Source organism: Garra rufa, chromosome 18, assembly GCF_049309525.1.
Source record: "Garra rufa chromosome 18, GarRuf1.0, whole genome shotgun sequence".
Lineage (NCBI taxonomy): Eukaryota > Metazoa > Chordata > Actinopteri > Cypriniformes > Cyprinidae > Garra > Garra rufa.
This window is the reverse complement of record NC_133378.1, coordinates 35,392,733-35,410,232: the sequence shown is the minus strand read 5'-3', so window position 1 is coordinate 35,410,232 and position 17,500 is coordinate 35,392,733. Positions and strand designations below refer to the sequence as shown.

Below are 17,500 nucleotides of genomic sequence, written 5' to 3'. Positions count from 1 at the left end.
TGTTTAATGTCATTTTGCTCTGTCATCTGCATCAGTGCGTCATTTACAGTAACGTCAAATGTTTAGATGCCAAAAACAGTGATCACAGTAATGAAACACTATATGCTATTAACTTGTCTGTCTTCACCATAAAATATTAACTCTATCTCATTGTCGTTCACAGTGTATGATGGTAAAGTGCAAGGTCGTCCCAGCGTTCCTCAGGAAAACTCTTCTCCCAGTCATTATTCTCTCAAACCGCAACCGGAGCAGCCTGTCATCACACGAGTGAGCATTTCCCTCATCATTTCTGCATCTGATTGGACGATCAAACAAAACTTTGGGAGTCTCATTAGGGCTTTAAATCAGGATTTAGGTCATGACACAGCTTTTTAAAAGTGTATTTTTTGCTAGAATATCAGTAATAACAAGTCAGGGCACATACAGGCCCCGTATTTGGTTAGACAAATACAAATTACAAGTAATTAGATCGATTGCATCCAAAATGATAACAGCCATGAACATAAAACATCAAAATGATATGAAGGAAAGAGAAAAAAGTTAAAATATATCTCACATGATACTATAGCTTGTAACCTTTTGTCAGCCTTTGCTTGATGAAGATCACATGACTGACATATTAATAATAACAGAGTTGAGGTCAAAAGTTTACACCCCCCTTTCAGAATCTGCAAAATGTTGATTATTTTAACAAAATAAGACGGATCAGACAAAATGCATGTTATTGTTTATTTAGTACTGACCTGAATAAGATATTTTACATAAAATATGTTACACAAGAGAAAATATTAGTTGAATTTTAAAAAATGACCCCGTTCAAAAGTTTACATCCCCTTGATTCTTGATACTGTGTTGTTACCTGAATGATCCACAGCTGTGATTTTCTGTAGTGATAGTTGTTCATGAGTCCCTTGTTTGTCCTGAACAGTTAAACTGCCTGCTGTTCTTCAGAAAAATCCTTTAGGTCCCACAAATTCTTTGGTTTTCCAGCATTTTTGTGTATTTGAACCCTTTCCAACAATGACTGTATGATTTTGAGATCCGTCTTTTCACACTGAGGACAACTGAGGGACTTATATAAAACTTTTACAGAAGGTTCAAATGCTCACTGATGCTCCAGAAGGAAAAATGATGCATTAAGAGCCAGGGGGTGAAAACTTTTTGAATTTGAAGATCAGGGTAAAATTAACTTATTTTGTCTTCTGGGAGGCATGTAACTATCTTCTGTAGCCTTTGAAGGGCAGTACTAAATGAATAAATATGATATTTAGGTAAAATAAGAAATCTCCATTCTGTTTAAAAGTTTTCACCCCCTGGTTCTTAATGCATGGATTTTCCTTCCGGAGCATCTTTTATGTGAAATATCTTATCCAGGTCAGTACTAAATGAACAATAACATGCATTTTGTATGATCCCTCTTATTTTGGTCAAATAATTAACATTTTGCAGATTCTGAAAGGGTATGTAAACTTTTGACCTCAACTGTATATTGAATCCGACTTCGATTTATTTTTCATTATTGACTGATCAACAAGAGCCTGCTGCTTCCTTGACAGCAATGAAAGGCATACTGTATGTAATTCGAAAATATTTTCATCTGCAAGCTTTTCGGGTCTTCTCAGGCAGTTGTTTTTCTCTTCAGGTTGCATCTGTAGAGCGGCTGGTGGAGCGAGTGGAAGTCGATTACTCTGACGACCCCTGGAGGATCACAGAGGAGCAGCGTGAATATTATACCAACCAGTTCAGGAGTCTCCAGCCTGACCTCAGCGCTCTCATTATGGGTAAGAGAGATCTGCTTCACAAACCTCTCATACTGTTAGATTTATGACTTTATTTGGACACTTTTAAGGTTTGCATTGGTTTTTCTTCCAGGAACTGTTGCAAAAAACTTCTTCACCAAGTCGAAGCTTCCCATTCCAGAGCTGTCTCATATATGGTGAACATAAAGCCTCAGTTCCTCTTAAACATACAGTGAACTGTCCCTTTGTATTCAAACTATCTTGTTTGATGTCCTTCAGGGAGCTGAGTGATGTCGACAAGGACGGTGCTCTCACGTTCCCAGAGTTCTGCACTGCCTTCCATCTAATCGTGGCCCGGAAAAATGGTTACCCTCTTCCTGAAACGCTCCCCGCCACACTGAGACCCGGCTTTGGGGAACCAGGTGTGCTTACAGCGCCACCATCTGAGGTATAAACTCTAAAACTCACAAAATGGCAACAATATTTACACCTGCAGTATTTAATTAGTTAAAAGTCTAGTTTAAAACTGTATAGTATTCCTTATTCAGTATCGTGTTTTGCAATTATGAGTTTGGATTGACAAGTTTGAACTGAGCTCCAAATGCAACTGTTTTACAGGTGACTGAACCTCTTATTGTCTTTGATGACAATATGATGCCTGGAGCCAATCAGCTCGTAAGGAGATCTTCATTTATCATTTATGCCAAGATCTCAATGTTCTGCACATTTCGTTCTGCCCTTTTCTTGTCTCTCTCCTTCTCTGTCTCTTTCAGTTTTTAATATTAAATGCTTTACTGGCATGATGATCTGCATGCAATATTGCCAAAGCATCAAAAAAAAAAAAAAAAAAAAATATATATATATATATATATATATATGTATACAATTTATTTATTCAGTTTTTGTATTATTTAAATAATATAGTAATGAATATTTTTAGAATGTATTATTTTGAATTAGCTTTTGTTTTTTTATTTTCGGTTTTAAGTTTTGTTATATTTATTTTTCTATTTATTTTTATTGCACATTTAGTTTTTTATAATTTTAGTAGTTCAACTACAAACATTTCAAACATTTTATTTCAGTTAGATGCCACTGAAATGTAACATTTCTGTTTTTTTTTAAGTTCATTTAATATTTATAATTTATTTGATTTCCGCTCAATAACCTAAAAAATCTAAAAGAAAACAATTAACATCTAGTGCATTTTTGACAAATAACAAAAAAAAAAAATTGTTGCTGAATTAGTTAACAACCCCTGGTTTATTGTGCTTCATACATTCGTTCATTTAGCTTTTGCTATCAATGTGTCTCTGGATGTAAAATATTTAAAATTAAAATCATGCAATATAGCTTGCATATAAAAAAATAGTAAATTGAAATACTACAAAATTGCACATGCATACATGTTATATATAAAAAAACTTCCAGTCAAAAGCTTTTGGACAGTAAGGTTTTTAAAGAAGTCTCTTCTGCTCACCAAGCCTGCATTTATTTGATCCAAAATACAGCAAAAGCAGAAATATTGTGGAATATTTTTACTATTTCCAAATAACTGATTTGAATATATTTAAAAATGTAATTTATTCCTGTGATCAAAGCTACATTTTCAGCATCATTACTCCAGTCTTCAGTGTCACAGAAATCTTCAGAAATCATGCTAATATTCTGATTTTCTGTTCTGTAATAATAAGAAACATATTTATTATTATTATCAATATTTGAAACAGTTTTTTCAGGATCTAAAGATCAGCATTTATCTAAAATAAAAAGCTTTTGTAACATTATACACTATACCATTCAAAAGCTTGGAGTCAGTATATTTATTTTTATTTTCTTTGGGAAAGACATTATAGAAATTAATAATTTTTATATATATATATATATATATGCTGAAGGCAGAGGGTGCTAATGAGTCTCCTATGAGACCTCAGTAAGCCAAAAAATCCATCTAATCCATCCTTTATACCTGAGTTAACCTCTAAATGTCCTCATATCAGCCATTTTGTGCTGGCTTTTCATTTTCCCAAACAGGAAATGGGTTCTGTTGACCTGCAGATGACCTCTAGACCAGGTGTGACCGCTAAACAGGATGTGAGAGATGAAAGCAGGAAACCGGGTAATGACTTCAGAGACAGACATCAATAAGCACAAACATATATATAATATGTTTTTATACAGTGGCTCAAAAAAGTATATGGACACTTAAAAATATCTAAATAATATTAATAATGCCTTTTATTTATAGGTGCCTTTAACATAATCAAGGACACCTTACAACAAAAGTCCATAAAATTCAATCAATACAACACTGCATTTTTTTGTCTTGTTTCCAGCCAAAATATCTGAAAATTCTTAAATCAAGAAAGATTTTCTAGACGAGTAAAAATTATTGTCTTGTTTTCAGAAAAAAACAAGTCAAAATTAAGTTAGAACAAGCTAAATAATCTGCCAGTGGGGTAAGCAAAAATATCTTATTTCAAACAGAAAACAAGATCATTTTTCTTACCTTATTGGCAGATTATTTTGCTTGTTTCAAGCAAAAACTCACTTAATTTTGACTTGTTTTTTCTAAAAACAAGACAATAATTTTTACTCGTCTAGAAGTCTCTTAAAATAAGTGTGCAGATATTTTTGGGGCCACTTTTCCACACTTAATAGGGATAACCTATAAACTTATGGATATTCTTATGTAGCTGATTTCTTTCTCTCTGTTTTTATTGCTGTGTCAGCAGAATTCAGCCCGAAGAGGATTCCAGACCCACATGAAAAGCCAATACAGCGTGTCAGCACTTTAAAACCAGGTGACTCTTGGTCCTCAGGCACAGCGGGCCGCATACACGCCCCTGACCCACACCGAATCAACTAAGCCTCTAATTTACCTGTTCTTTACCGTCTGTGTTCAGGCAACAATGAAAATTCTGTGGTTGTTTACTCACCCTCATTTTATTCAACCTGAATGACTTTTCCTCTGGGTAACACAGATACTGTAGATGTTAAGCAGAATATTCCAGTTGGTTTTTTAAATGTAATGCAAGTAAATGGATGCTGTCTAGCTCAAAAAGCTATATATGATACATGTGACCCTGGACCAAAAAACAGTCATAAGGGTTAATTATACATTATCTGAAAGTTAAATAAATTTGTTAGGATAGGACAGTATTTGCTTGAGATTCAACTATTTGAAAATCTGGAATCTGAAATATTGAAAAAATCACCTTTAAAATTGTCAAAATTAAGTTCTTAGCAATGCATATTACTAATCAAAAATTAAGTTTTTATATATTTACGGTAGGAAATTTACAAAATATTTTTATGTAACATGATCTTTACTTAATATCCTAATGATTTTTGCCATAAAAGAAAAAATTATCATTTTGTCCCATACAAAGTATTTTTGGCTTTTGCCACAAATATACCCATGCTACTTGAGACTGGTTTTGTGGTCCAGGGTCACATATGCACTAGATTCCAGGTTTTCTGATGCCATTAGGTAGTTTTATGTCAAAAAGAGACCAACAGTTTACTTCAGTTTTCATTTTAATAATTTTAGTACTCCAGTTTATTGCGTCCTTAAAGGAATAGTTAATCTAAAAATTAAGTTTGCTGAAAATTAACTGGCCTTCAGGTCATATAAGATGTAGATGAGTTTGTTTCATCATCAGAACAGATTTGGAAAAATGTAGCATTACATCACTTGCTCACCAATGGATCCTCTGGAGTGAATGGGTGCCGTCAGAATGAGAGTCCAAACAGCTGATAAAGACACAATAATCCACAAAGTAATCCACACCACTCCAGTCCATCAATGAAACACCTTGTAAAGTGAAAAGCTGTTTTTGTAAGAAACAAATCCTTTTAACTTTAGTTAAGCGTTTTAACTTTTAAACCGTCGCAAAATACAGATTCACAGATCACATTTGTAAATCGCTATTTGTAAACAGTTTTGGGCATTTCACTAGTTATAGTTAATAGTTACTTCTCACAAATAGTAACTGAGTTAGTCACTGAGTTACATCATTAAAAAGGTAACTAATGATCAGGGAAAGTAACTATTGTGAAAAATGTTCAAATACGTCCCCAATTTTAAATATGTTGAATGAAATGGACACCTAATAAATTAAAATTATTATTATAAAAATATTGTACACTAATCTACACTATTTTAATGTTGAGACACCTGTCAAATTCTAAAATTATTGTAAATATTATTAACTCTCTACGGACACCTTGGCAATAGAATCACCATTGGCTAGTACATTTTTTTAGTTTACTCACCAGACTAATATTAAATATTTGATATATATGTATATATAGCTTAATGGCACAGTTTTTTTTATATCTGAAAGTACACTTAGCATCAGTCAGTCAAGCGTTATAATATGATATTATGAAAATTTAGCATCGAACTTTAGTAATTAGAACTTAAGTAATTAGAATAACCATGTATGAATGCATATTGGCCATGTTGACTGAACTTAAAGGGGTCATCGGAAGCAAAACTCACTTTTACATGTTGTTTGAACATTAAAGTGTGTTGGCAGTTTGTGTACACAACCACCCTACAATGATAAAAATCCACCCAGTGCTATTTTTTTTTTATCTTTTAATATCCTCTTTTTAAAATCAGGTCATTCTCAGCTTCTTGTGTGTGTGACAACACATTGACGGAGGCCGCTCCCACAATAGTTGATTGACATGAGCGCCTTACCTTAGACCCGCCTTCACCGAGCTGAAACAATCTGACTCCGACCGCCATTGTGTCGACTCAGGTGCAGGGGAAGACAATAATATTCTGTTGTTGGATAGCAGTCGTCATTTACTCCTGACATCTGAGCCACTGAAGATGCAGAGGATTAACGTTACTTTCGTTTTTGAAATGAAAACGCCAATCCTGATCTACATATGTGTCTATGTTCGTGCGAATCATTCGTGATGCAGCTTCACCCACAGCAGAAGTGCGTATAAGGGATTTTTATGCATCTTTGCAAATGGCCTTTCTTAATAATGTGCTTGTGGGCATGTTTCGCCACTAAACGTTGCTAAATGCAGCTTAATGTGGCTAAAGTAAACATTACGGCTCATCATCCCACAGTAGAGAGGGACGGGGCGAGCAGAGCTCATTTGCATTTAAAGGTACATGCAATAGAATGAGTTGATTTTTTGCAGAGCTGATTTTGACAAGGTAAAAGGATGTTTTTTTACACTACTATTGAGAATTTTTAACCAAAGTATATGATAGACTTTTAATTGAGACCCTAAAGAATCATATGAACTTGTGGAAAATGGGCATCCGATGACCCCTTTAAGACTGGTTGTGGTGCTTAAGATATTGTTTGTCATTTAGTGTTTCTATAAAAAAAGCGAAAAAATTTAAAATAATACTGATATCAAAACTACTACGAATTCTACTATTAATAACGATATAAAACGTATTAAGGATTAATCAGCTGCCTGGCTCATGAATATTAATAACGTTGTCTGCGTTCGCACGAACTGATTTGCTGAAATCAAAACAGCGATAATAGTAGGTAAGCGCCAGCCAATGAGATTGCAGTTTGCACATTTGTCCCGCCTACTACCAGAAAAACTGGCAGTTCTTAAAATGTAAAGAATTCCAAAGGAATAGCGCGTTAATTCTGCAAGGTATATAAGACTCTCTCGCTTTGTATCTTTCTTTGCGTGTGTGTGAGACAAAGCGACGGCTAGTCGTGTGCCTTCTCATTTAAGTTTACAGTTCGTCAAATACAGGTATACTGTGCACCCATTCAGATGAACTGAAAAATAAAGTTATAATAATAATATTATAATAAATTATAGTAACGCCGCATTTTCTTTTCAATAAAGGTAACGGCGTTGTAACGGGGGAAACTTGTTACTGAAAAACTATTTATAACGCTGTTATTCCCGTCACTGTTTGTAAATCTCTTTGGATAGAAGACTTGCGACCAAGTGCACGAGTATTTCGGCTACTTTCTGGTGCTTTTTAAGCTGTTTTGAGTGATTATTCTCATTCATTATCATTGTATGGAAAAGTGCAGCATGAACAATCTGCAAAACATTTACTTTTGTGTTCCGGAAAAAGAAAAAGTATTTTGTTTTTGTTGCACTGCAAGTAAATAATGGCAGAATTTTATTTTTTGGGTGACTGTCTCTTTAAGAGACCCATGGTCAGATGAATCATGATTAAAAATGGACCAATCACTGCTTTCTCTTGGCAAATCAGTTCTTGTCGTCATCCGATCAGGTTGAAGTCACATTTATCCAGTGTATCATTCTAGCAGAGGGCTGTTTGTTATTTTCTCTCATGATGGGTGTGATATTATGAAGTAAAACCCCTCAGCGCCTCTGGGTGTGGACACAAAGCCCGTTATATCCACAGCGCTGACCTTTTGTTCTAATATTTCATGCAGTCTGCTCTGATCCAATAACAGCTCATATTTATTAAAGTGCCTAGTCCCTGGGCGTCCACAAATAATCCTGTGCTTTATTACTTTAGTTTGAATGCAATGTTTCTTCCAATATGGTTCTTATGAAATGCTTTTTTTCCTTAGTATTGGTAGAAAAGAAAATCAAAGTTGATACTGAGTCTTCGTCAATGCCGCAGAGCATGATGGGATAGGATACAGAGGCCGTTTGAGGTGTTAACTGCAGCTGTAGGTGTTCAAGGCCTGTTTCAGATGGTGTTGTTTGGATAGTATCAGTGCTCTCAAGTCTGTTTGATGATTTAGTGATAGGTTTCGGTGTTTCTGTCTTTTGGCTGGAGAGAGCAGTTCAGTTTAGTTTAGGATGGGCTTAAAACTTCAGGTTGTGGTTTTGTTCTCTAGTAGATGACAGGGAAATACATTAAGAATATGATTTTGTTTGGCTTTTAAATGAAATAAGGTTTCTCTTTAGATTGGTCCGTTTTATTGCAGAAATAATACTGTGTACCTAACATACAGTACAAATGTTTTACAGATTCTCCACAAGAGCTTGATGCGAACATGAAGTCAAGAACACGGCCAAGGTAAAACCTTTTTAAACTCTCACTACTTTTTTTTTTTAAATAAATGAAAACTTTAATTCAAGAAGTATGCATTCAATTTAGCAAGAGATTGATTTTTGAAGGATTTCTGAAAGATCATATGACACTGAAGACTGGAGTAATGATGAAATATTAGCTTTGCATCACAGGAATAAAAAAAAAATATTTTAAAATAAAAACAGTTCTTTTAAATTGTAACATTACACCATATTACTTTTTTACTGTATTTTGATCAAACAAATGCAGCCTTGATGAGCAAAAGACAGTTCTTTAAAACATGTACTTATCTTAAACTTTTGAACGGTAGTTTATTTATTTTATAAATTTATACTAATTAGGGTATTTGACTACAGGGTTTAAGGTTTATTGTAATTTATTAAGAAATATATTATTTTAAAATGTAAACTCTTATAATAATAATTATAATAGTAATAATATTTATTATTATTATTATTATTATTATTATCGAATAATTGTAATGTTTTACAATAAACATAAAAAAAATCATTTTAATAATTTATTTTTGTTTAATTATTATTATTATTTAATTATTGTAACATTGTATAATAATAATATTTATTATGATAATAATAACAATAACAATAATATTTTTTATTATTATTCAATAATTGTAACTGTTTATAATAATCATAATGATAATTTTAATAATTTCTTCTTCTGCTGCTTATGATTATTGTAAAACAAAAATATAATAGCATTATTATTTTAATTATTATTATTTAAAAATTGTAAACGTTTATAATAATAATATAACAATATTAATAATAATAATAAATATATTTAAAATAAATAATCATTATATTATTATTATTATTATTTAAAAACTAACATTTTTAAATATTATTTAATATTATAAAAACAATAATATTATTATTGTTATTATTATTATAAAATGTATTATTATTATTATTATTATTTAATAATTGTTAAATTGTGTACTAATAAAAACAATATTATTATTATTATTATTATTCAAAATCCCACAGATTTACACTTTAACAAGTAAACAACTTCATAGCAATAGTGTGGCACCGTAAAAGTGATGAGTTTTGCATGGACTAGCAATGTAAAATCTGTTACAGTATCTGTACTGCAGTATATAACTCCAACAGAAAAGTCCCATCTTTTTTGGCTTTTATCATAGTAGTTCCAAAGTAATTTTGAGTACCTACTGTATATACCAAAGTATCATGGTATTACTGAACCCCTTACTCTATCGTAGTACAACTACATGTTACTTCTTGGTAAATGAATTGGTATACAGTGTAAAAACGGTCTGTATGTGTGTGTTTTACCCACAGGTCGTATTCCAGTACCTCCATAGATGATGCCATGAAGAAGGTGGAGGAGCCGCCCACACCTCCTCCTCGACCCCAGAAGACTCACTCCCGCGCCTCCTCTCTCGACCTCAACAAGCTCTTCCAACAGAGCGGTCAAGGTTCACGCCCATCACAACATTCTTTGAGTATTTAACCATTTAACCATTTACCAAGTTCAGACGTTGACATACAGTATCTCACAAAAGTGAGTACACCCCCACATTTCAGCAACCATTTTAGTATATCTTGGACTAAAATATATGTAAAACTTGGATATATTTTTGAGTAGTCAATGTGCAGACCATACAAAGTTGTGCATTGTGTATTAGAGCTAGGGCTGGGCAATTTGGCCTAGAATCAAAATCTCGATTAATTGAACATTTTAACCCGATTACGATTAATGAACGATTATTTTATTTATTAATAAAATTATATTTAATTATATTTATATAATATTTATATAATATTATTTTTTTTTGCCCTCATAGTTCACTGACAAGTTTTGTACAGTAAATATGTTCACATATTACAAGCGAGAAATTTTTGGATGAAGGGTGAATTACTTGATTTTAAAATAATTGAAGGAAACACACTATCTACTATCTATGATTATTAATTGAACATCAGTGTTGAACAACTGAAATTAAAGCACGTATTGCTTAAAACGAAAAGTCACATTTTTCTTAAATTAGTGAAAATAAATAACTTGCACTATTGGAAACAAAATAAATGATTTTCAATATTCAATAATCTTCATATTAAAAGTAGAAAATAAGCAGTATCTCCTCTAAATAAAATTACCCTTGTATATCCTGTAAATACTTTTTACTGTATAAATACTGTTTAAGCTCTCCATCGACATGTCGGCGGAATAACGGAACGGAGCGCTAGTGTTTTTTAAAGGGAAAGTAATTGAAATAATCTTCCTGGAAAAATTTGATCGATTATAGGTTCTGAATGTCGATTTCGATTATTTTTCGATTAATCGCCCAGCCCTAATTAGAGCAGTTAAAATTAGTTTTAAATTGCTTTAAATATATTTCTCTCATACTGACCACTGGATGTTCAGCATGGGATCTCATGGCATGGAACTCTCTGAGGATTTGAGAATTAGAATTGTTGCTCTCCACAAAGATGGCCAAGGCTATTAGAGGTTCAGTAACACCCTGAAAACGAGTTACACTACAGGTGTCAGGGTCATAAAGGGTTTTCCAAGATGGGCTCCATTCGTAAGAGGCCTTGCAAGGGTCAATCAACGAAGTTGAGCACTCGTTCTGTGCGTCAGGCTTTAAAAAACAGATGCATGAGTGCTGCCAGCATTGCTTTAAAGGTTGCAGAAGTAGAAGGTCAGCTTGTCAGTGCTCAGACCATGTGCTGCACACTGCAACAAGTTGGTTTGCATAGGCATCCTCCCCAGAAGGAAACCTCATCTGAAGCCGGCTCACAAGAAAGCCCGCAAACAGTTTGCTGAAGACAACCTGTCCAAGAGCATGAATTACTGGAACCATGTCCTGTGGTCTGATGAGGCTATAAGATAAACTTGTTTGGCTCAGATGGTGTCCAGCATGTGTCATGATGCCTTGGTAAGGAGTACCTAGAAAATTGTGTCTTGCCTACAGTCAAGCATGGTGGTGGTAGCATCATGGTCTGGGGCTGCATGAGTGCTGCTGGGACTGGGGAGCTGCAGTTCAGTGAGGGAAACATGGATATCATTATGTACTGTATATTCTGAAGCAGAACATGATGGTTTCCCTCCAGAAACTAGACCGAACGCCAGTTTTCCAACATGATAATGACCCAAAAATACACCACCAAGATGACAACTGCCTCGCTGAGGAAGGTGAAGGTGAAGGGGTGGCCAAGTATGTCTCCAGACCTGAACCCTATTAAGCAAGCACTTGTGGGGCATCATCAAGCGTAAGGTGGAGAAGCAGTTTCCATGCCCAGGATGATTAAGGCAGTGCCAGATAACAATGGTGCTAACACAATATATTGACACTTTGTTCACTTAGTTCACTTAGGGTGTACTCACTTTTGTTGCCAGCTATTTTGACAATAATGGCTGTATGTTGAGTAATTTTCAGGGGACAGTAAATCTATACTGCTATACAAGCTGCACATTGACTACTCTAAAATATATCCAATAGTATTGTCCCTTGAGAAGATCTACTAAAATGGATGAATGGGGTGTACTCACTTTTGTGACATACTGTATATTACATTCATTACAATGTTTTAATTTAAGAAAATATTTGACTAGTTTCAATGCGGTATTGGCTGTTCTACAGTTGTATTGGCGCATTTGACATTGAAGCACTTCTAACTGTGCTGTGCGGATACTTTGACTGCTGCTTTTGCAAATGCAGTAACAGGATTCTCTGGGAAAATATTGAAAGTTTATTTTTAAAATGTATGAGGACGCAAGTTCACAAAGTAAAAATAACACGCTACCATACCAATTTGACTAAGAAGAGTATTTGATTGGAAATCAAATGCTCTTTGTGGTTGTAGTTGTGCCTTGTCCAATGTCAAATAAAGTTCTGGTCCCAGTTGTGAAAAACCCTGTAAGTTAAGCAAAGCCTTCATTTTAAGGACATTATTACTATGGGCTTTCTTAAGTCGAGAGGTTTGAATTGAGAAACAAAAACAGTCTAGTCTGAATCATTTAAATGTTTTAAAGAATAAAATATTCATAAATCAATTTTGCACTAAAGCTTCATTGCTGAAATCTCATCATTCTTTCAATTTTTACTGAGTTTCTTTGCATGGAAACAATTACAAAAATGACCTAGTCACGATTGCTAGTGCATTGAACTCACAGGCTACATTTATTGAATAAAAAAAATACTGTAAAACTGTAATATTGTGAAAAGTTATTACAATTGTAAACAACTTTTCTACTGTAAATTATTTTAAAATATAATTTATTCCTGTGATGCAATGCTGAATTTTTAGCATCATTACTCCAGTATTTAGTGTCACATGACCCTTCAGAAATAGTTTTAATATGCTAAATAATTAACTGTAGAAAATCTTTTGAGGATTCTTTGATGAATAGAAAGTAAAAAATGCATTTATTTGGAATAGAAATCTTTTGTAACATCATAAATATCTCTACTCTCACTTCTGACTACTGTCACTTAATGCACCCTTGCTGAATAAAAGTATTTCTTAAAATAAATAAATACAAAAAAAATTAATTAAATAATAACCCCAAACATTTGAACGTTTTTTTTTTAATTCTGCAGTAGTGTGTTAAAAATGTAAAAAAAAAAAAAAAAATTAAATAAAAAAAAATAAAAAAAATAAATTAAATTAAAAAATATCAAAAGTGTTATAAAATATAAAAAAAATGAAAAGAAAGTAAAAAAAAAATACATTTAAATTTCAAAATGGAAAAAATAATTTTAATTTTTATTTTACAGTAGTGTGTTTGGTTACTTACCTTACTGGATTGTTTAATTTAAACCTTGTTTGGCCAATTATTTGTAAAAATAGAAAAAAAAAAAGAAAAAACAAAGTAAAAAAAATTAAACTTTAAAAATTAAAAAATAAATATATTTGTGATTTAAAAATTAATGTAAAAAAAAAAAAAAAATATATATATATATATATATATATATATATATATATATATATATATATATTCTTTTTTTTTTTTTTACAGTAGTGTACATAATTATTTACTAAATTGTTTTATTTAAATCTTGTTAGGCCAAATATTTGTAATCAACCTTAGTAGTAGTAGCAGTTTTAGAGTGGCTAGGAAGTTTTTTCTTGTAGCTTTCTAAATATTTTTTCCTCTCTCAGGTGCTAAAAGTGGCTGGTTGCCTCCTCCTCCAGCTCTCCCTCCACGACCACCAGCTACACAGGTGAACTCCTTAGCATCTCTTCATTTGAAGTATTTCCCTTAATCTAGTTTAAGTTCTGTGTTTGATTTCTAGCTTGTCATTAGCTGTTTGACCAGCTTCCATGCTCCAGAAACCAGCTTGACTGCTTGATCTTATGCTGGTTTGCTACTGGTCAAAAATGATCTGTTTTTGGTGCATTGATATAGAATTGAATTGGTGTGCAGTTTATATAATCTATTTTACAATGATTTAAAACATCCAATCAGGTTATATGTTTCATGCTATTTTTTTTTTACTGTTCTGTTGCCATGTTGTATAACTTGTGTCTTAAATTCTCAGATCTTCAACTTCCTCCCTGGCTCAGAGAAGAGTTCCCAGAAGACCGTTCAGCAGCCAAACTTTGCAGATTTCAGCAAGTTTAGGGAGGAGGTGAGTAGATGTTCACACTGATCCTACTTATAAGTAAGGCATTACTAGCATTCATTAAAAAAACACACACAATTTATTAACACCAGATGTGGGGTCACTAAACTGGCATTTGACATTTCCAACTGAAACATAATATCGTTTGGAATAATGTTGGGTGGGGATTTGATTTAAATTCTTTTTAAATCCTATATTTTTAACAGTGCATTTTAAAAATGTTAATTTAAAATTTTTAAACATTTTCAAACTGAAAAAATATTATTATTTTTAATTTAAATTATTATTTTTTTAACATTTAAACATTAAATAAATAAATAATAAATAAACAAAATATCCATCTGGAAAAATGTAGGGTGGGGCTTGATTTAAATTAATTTTAAATTATATGTATTTTAAACAGTACATTTTAAAAATGCTAATTTAAAAAATGGTAAAAAAAAAATAAATGTAACATTTTTTTATTATTATTTTTTAACATTTTAAAAATGTAAAAAAAATAAAGAATAATAATAATATATATATTTTTTTACATTTACCCATTTTCAAAAGTAAAAATTAAAATATTTATACAGAATGTCCACCTGGAATAATGTTGGGTGAGGATTTGATTTAAATGAATTTTAAATTATAATTTTTTTAACAGTACATTTTAAAAATGTTAATTTAAAAATGTAAAAAATGTTCAAAAGAAAATAATAATAAAAAAAATGTTAATTTAAAAATTTAAAAAAATGTTCAAAATAAATAGATGGATAAAGAATTAAAAATTATTATTATTGTTTTTTAACATTTAAAAATTGTAAATGATAAATAAATAAATAAATAAATAAATATCCATCTGGAATAATGTTTAAAAAAATTAAAATGTAGGTTTTTTTAACATTTAAACATTAAAAAAATGTAAAAATGAAAATATTTAAACAGAATATTCAGCTGGAATAATGTAGGATGGGCCTTGATTTAAATTAATTTTGAATTATATATATTTTTTAAACAGTAAATTTTAAAAATGTTAATTTTTAAAAAATATAAAATGTTAAAAATAAAAAAATAAATTAAAAATAACCAATAAATGTAAAAAATGTAAACATTCTAAATAAAAAAATGTTTAAACAGAATATCTGTTAAATTAATTTAGAATTATATATATTTTTTTTTAAAGTACATTTTAAAAATGTTTATTTTAAAAATTCAAAAATGTTAAACATTAATTTTTTTTACAAATTTAAACATTTTAAAAATGTAACATGTTAACATGTATAAATGAATAAAAAATATTGTATTTTTAACATTTCATTTAAATTATTATTAAGCTTATACTTATTTAAGTACTTTGTCAAGACTTATTAAGTATGTTGTATTTATTCAAATAAATCCAAGAGAATTATGATTGTTTTGAATGATTTTTGCATTAATTAGATTTACACCTAATTTAATTTTTAAAATAAGTATGCATTATAAGAGTAAGCATCAACAAGGACATTTTGATTTACTTTAATTTATAAAATTTAATTTCAATAATTATTCATTTTGTACTTAAAATAAATCAAATAAACCAGTTAGGTTCATTGAAATTTTGCACACACACTCTTCCTGCTGTCTGTCATCGCTTTCCTCTCGGTTATTAATTATGTGTCCTCTTTGAAGAGTCTGAACTTCCTCTTTTTGGCATGTATGAACACGTCTGCACCTCTTCAGTTGTGTTACTGTCCTTGATGTGTGTGTTCTCATGTTTCTGTGGCTGCAGGCTGGGAAGAGACGGCAGTTTCCCACAGTTTAATAAGAGTATAAAGCCGCAGGAGCCCAGTAAAAACACACACACACACACACACACACACACTCATGAGCGTTACACAAGCACCTACCCTCACCGCTGCGGGCCGTTCTTACCTTAGCTTACATTTCACACACACTGTTTTGACAGCACAGGCACCTGCAAATATCTGAACACAAGCCCTGTGTTTGAAAGCTAATGCTTACGTAAGATATGAAGATATGACCGTAGACTCTATATAAAGGCATTCTGGTCTGATCAAATACTCATAACTCAGCTCAAGTCCCCAAAAGCCCATTTAACGTCTCGTACCAGAAGCTTTCCTTCATCTTTATGGCCTTTTTTACCCCTTTGTGCTTTTAACTTTTGGCTTCTGTAAAAGCGGTGAGAGGGAATGTGATCGCTGTGTGAAATTCATTTGTCATAGTCGTGTGAGTTATGGGTTTCATGAGGTCATTGTTGGACAGAGAAATAGTGTGTTAATCAGGCGTCATCTGACGAGCCAGTTTCTAAAACCCAGCAAGTCGTTTTTCTATTTTTCTATTGACATTTCATGCATTTCTAAACTAAATCCAAGATAGGAGAGAATAATGGCATTAAATAGTAAATATACTTTATTTTATATTGATGATAATCAGTGGCGGCTCCTGACAAATATCTCTGGGGGGGCACTGTTCCAATGATGGTAAAGATAACCGCTTTAATGGGTAAAATTATGATAAAATTCAGATTTTTACAGCATTACATTACATTGTTTGATTTGGTTTCCCTGTTCCTAGATGGCAACATCAGGCATGAATTGTACAAACTGTACAGTATTTTGAATAGCTATATTAAATTTATCGCAATGGTCTCAAATACACTGAAACACTTCCACCATGGCCATCAAGAGACATATTGTCATCAACTAGTTTGCCCTCTAAGAGTAAAAAAAAAAAAAGCAATACTGCTTTACAATTAAAGACTTTTTATTTCTCATATTAAAACTGTAATTAATCAAATCTTTTCAGAACATATTCAGTATAAATTTGGCTGCCAATATGCAATAAATACAACTATTTAAAATTCAACATTAGAAGAATACAACATATAACATTCAAGGCCGTAAACAGGGTTTGAAAATTAGTGAGGTCCGAAGTAAGGTGTTAAGAATTGTGCTATAATAACACCCACAAATGCACTACATATAGCCTAAACTTCAAAATAGACAGACATGTAGATGATTGTGAAAGATTTTTTATTCAGTATAATGTTTTACATGGAAAGTTCGTTTTTTTTTTTTTAGCTGAGGGAATTTTTATTTTATAACAAGTTATAAAAATAACGTTAGAATAATGACACTG

The 17,500-nt window shown here is 31.8% G+C and overlaps 1 protein-coding gene across 1 annotated transcript in view; it reads left to right on the top strand.

Annotated features, from left to right (window-relative positions):
• Window positions 1-17,500, top strand: part of reps2 (RALBP1 associated Eps domain containing 2) — a 53,449-nt gene that overhangs the window by 27,849 nt on the left and 8,100 nt on the right. The window contains exons 5-16 of the mRNA XM_073822734.1: window positions 164-267; window positions 1,643-1,781; window positions 1,873-1,936; window positions 2,019-2,187; window positions 2,358-2,414; window positions 3,774-3,858; window positions 4,475-4,543; window positions 8,700-8,748; window positions 10,089-10,225; window positions 13,917-13,978; window positions 14,297-14,386; window positions 16,131-16,147. Coding sequence (XP_073678835.1) covers window positions 164-267; window positions 1,643-1,781; window positions 1,873-1,936; window positions 2,019-2,187; window positions 2,358-2,414; window positions 3,774-3,858; window positions 4,475-4,543; window positions 8,700-8,748; window positions 10,089-10,225; window positions 13,917-13,978; window positions 14,297-14,386; window positions 16,131-16,147 — 1,042 coding nt within the window. The remainder of the gene's footprint in view (window positions 1-163; window positions 268-1,642; window positions 1,782-1,872; window positions 1,937-2,018; window positions 2,188-2,357; window positions 2,415-3,773; window positions 3,859-4,474; window positions 4,544-8,699; window positions 8,749-10,088; window positions 10,226-13,916; window positions 13,979-14,296; window positions 14,387-16,130; window positions 16,148-17,500) is intronic.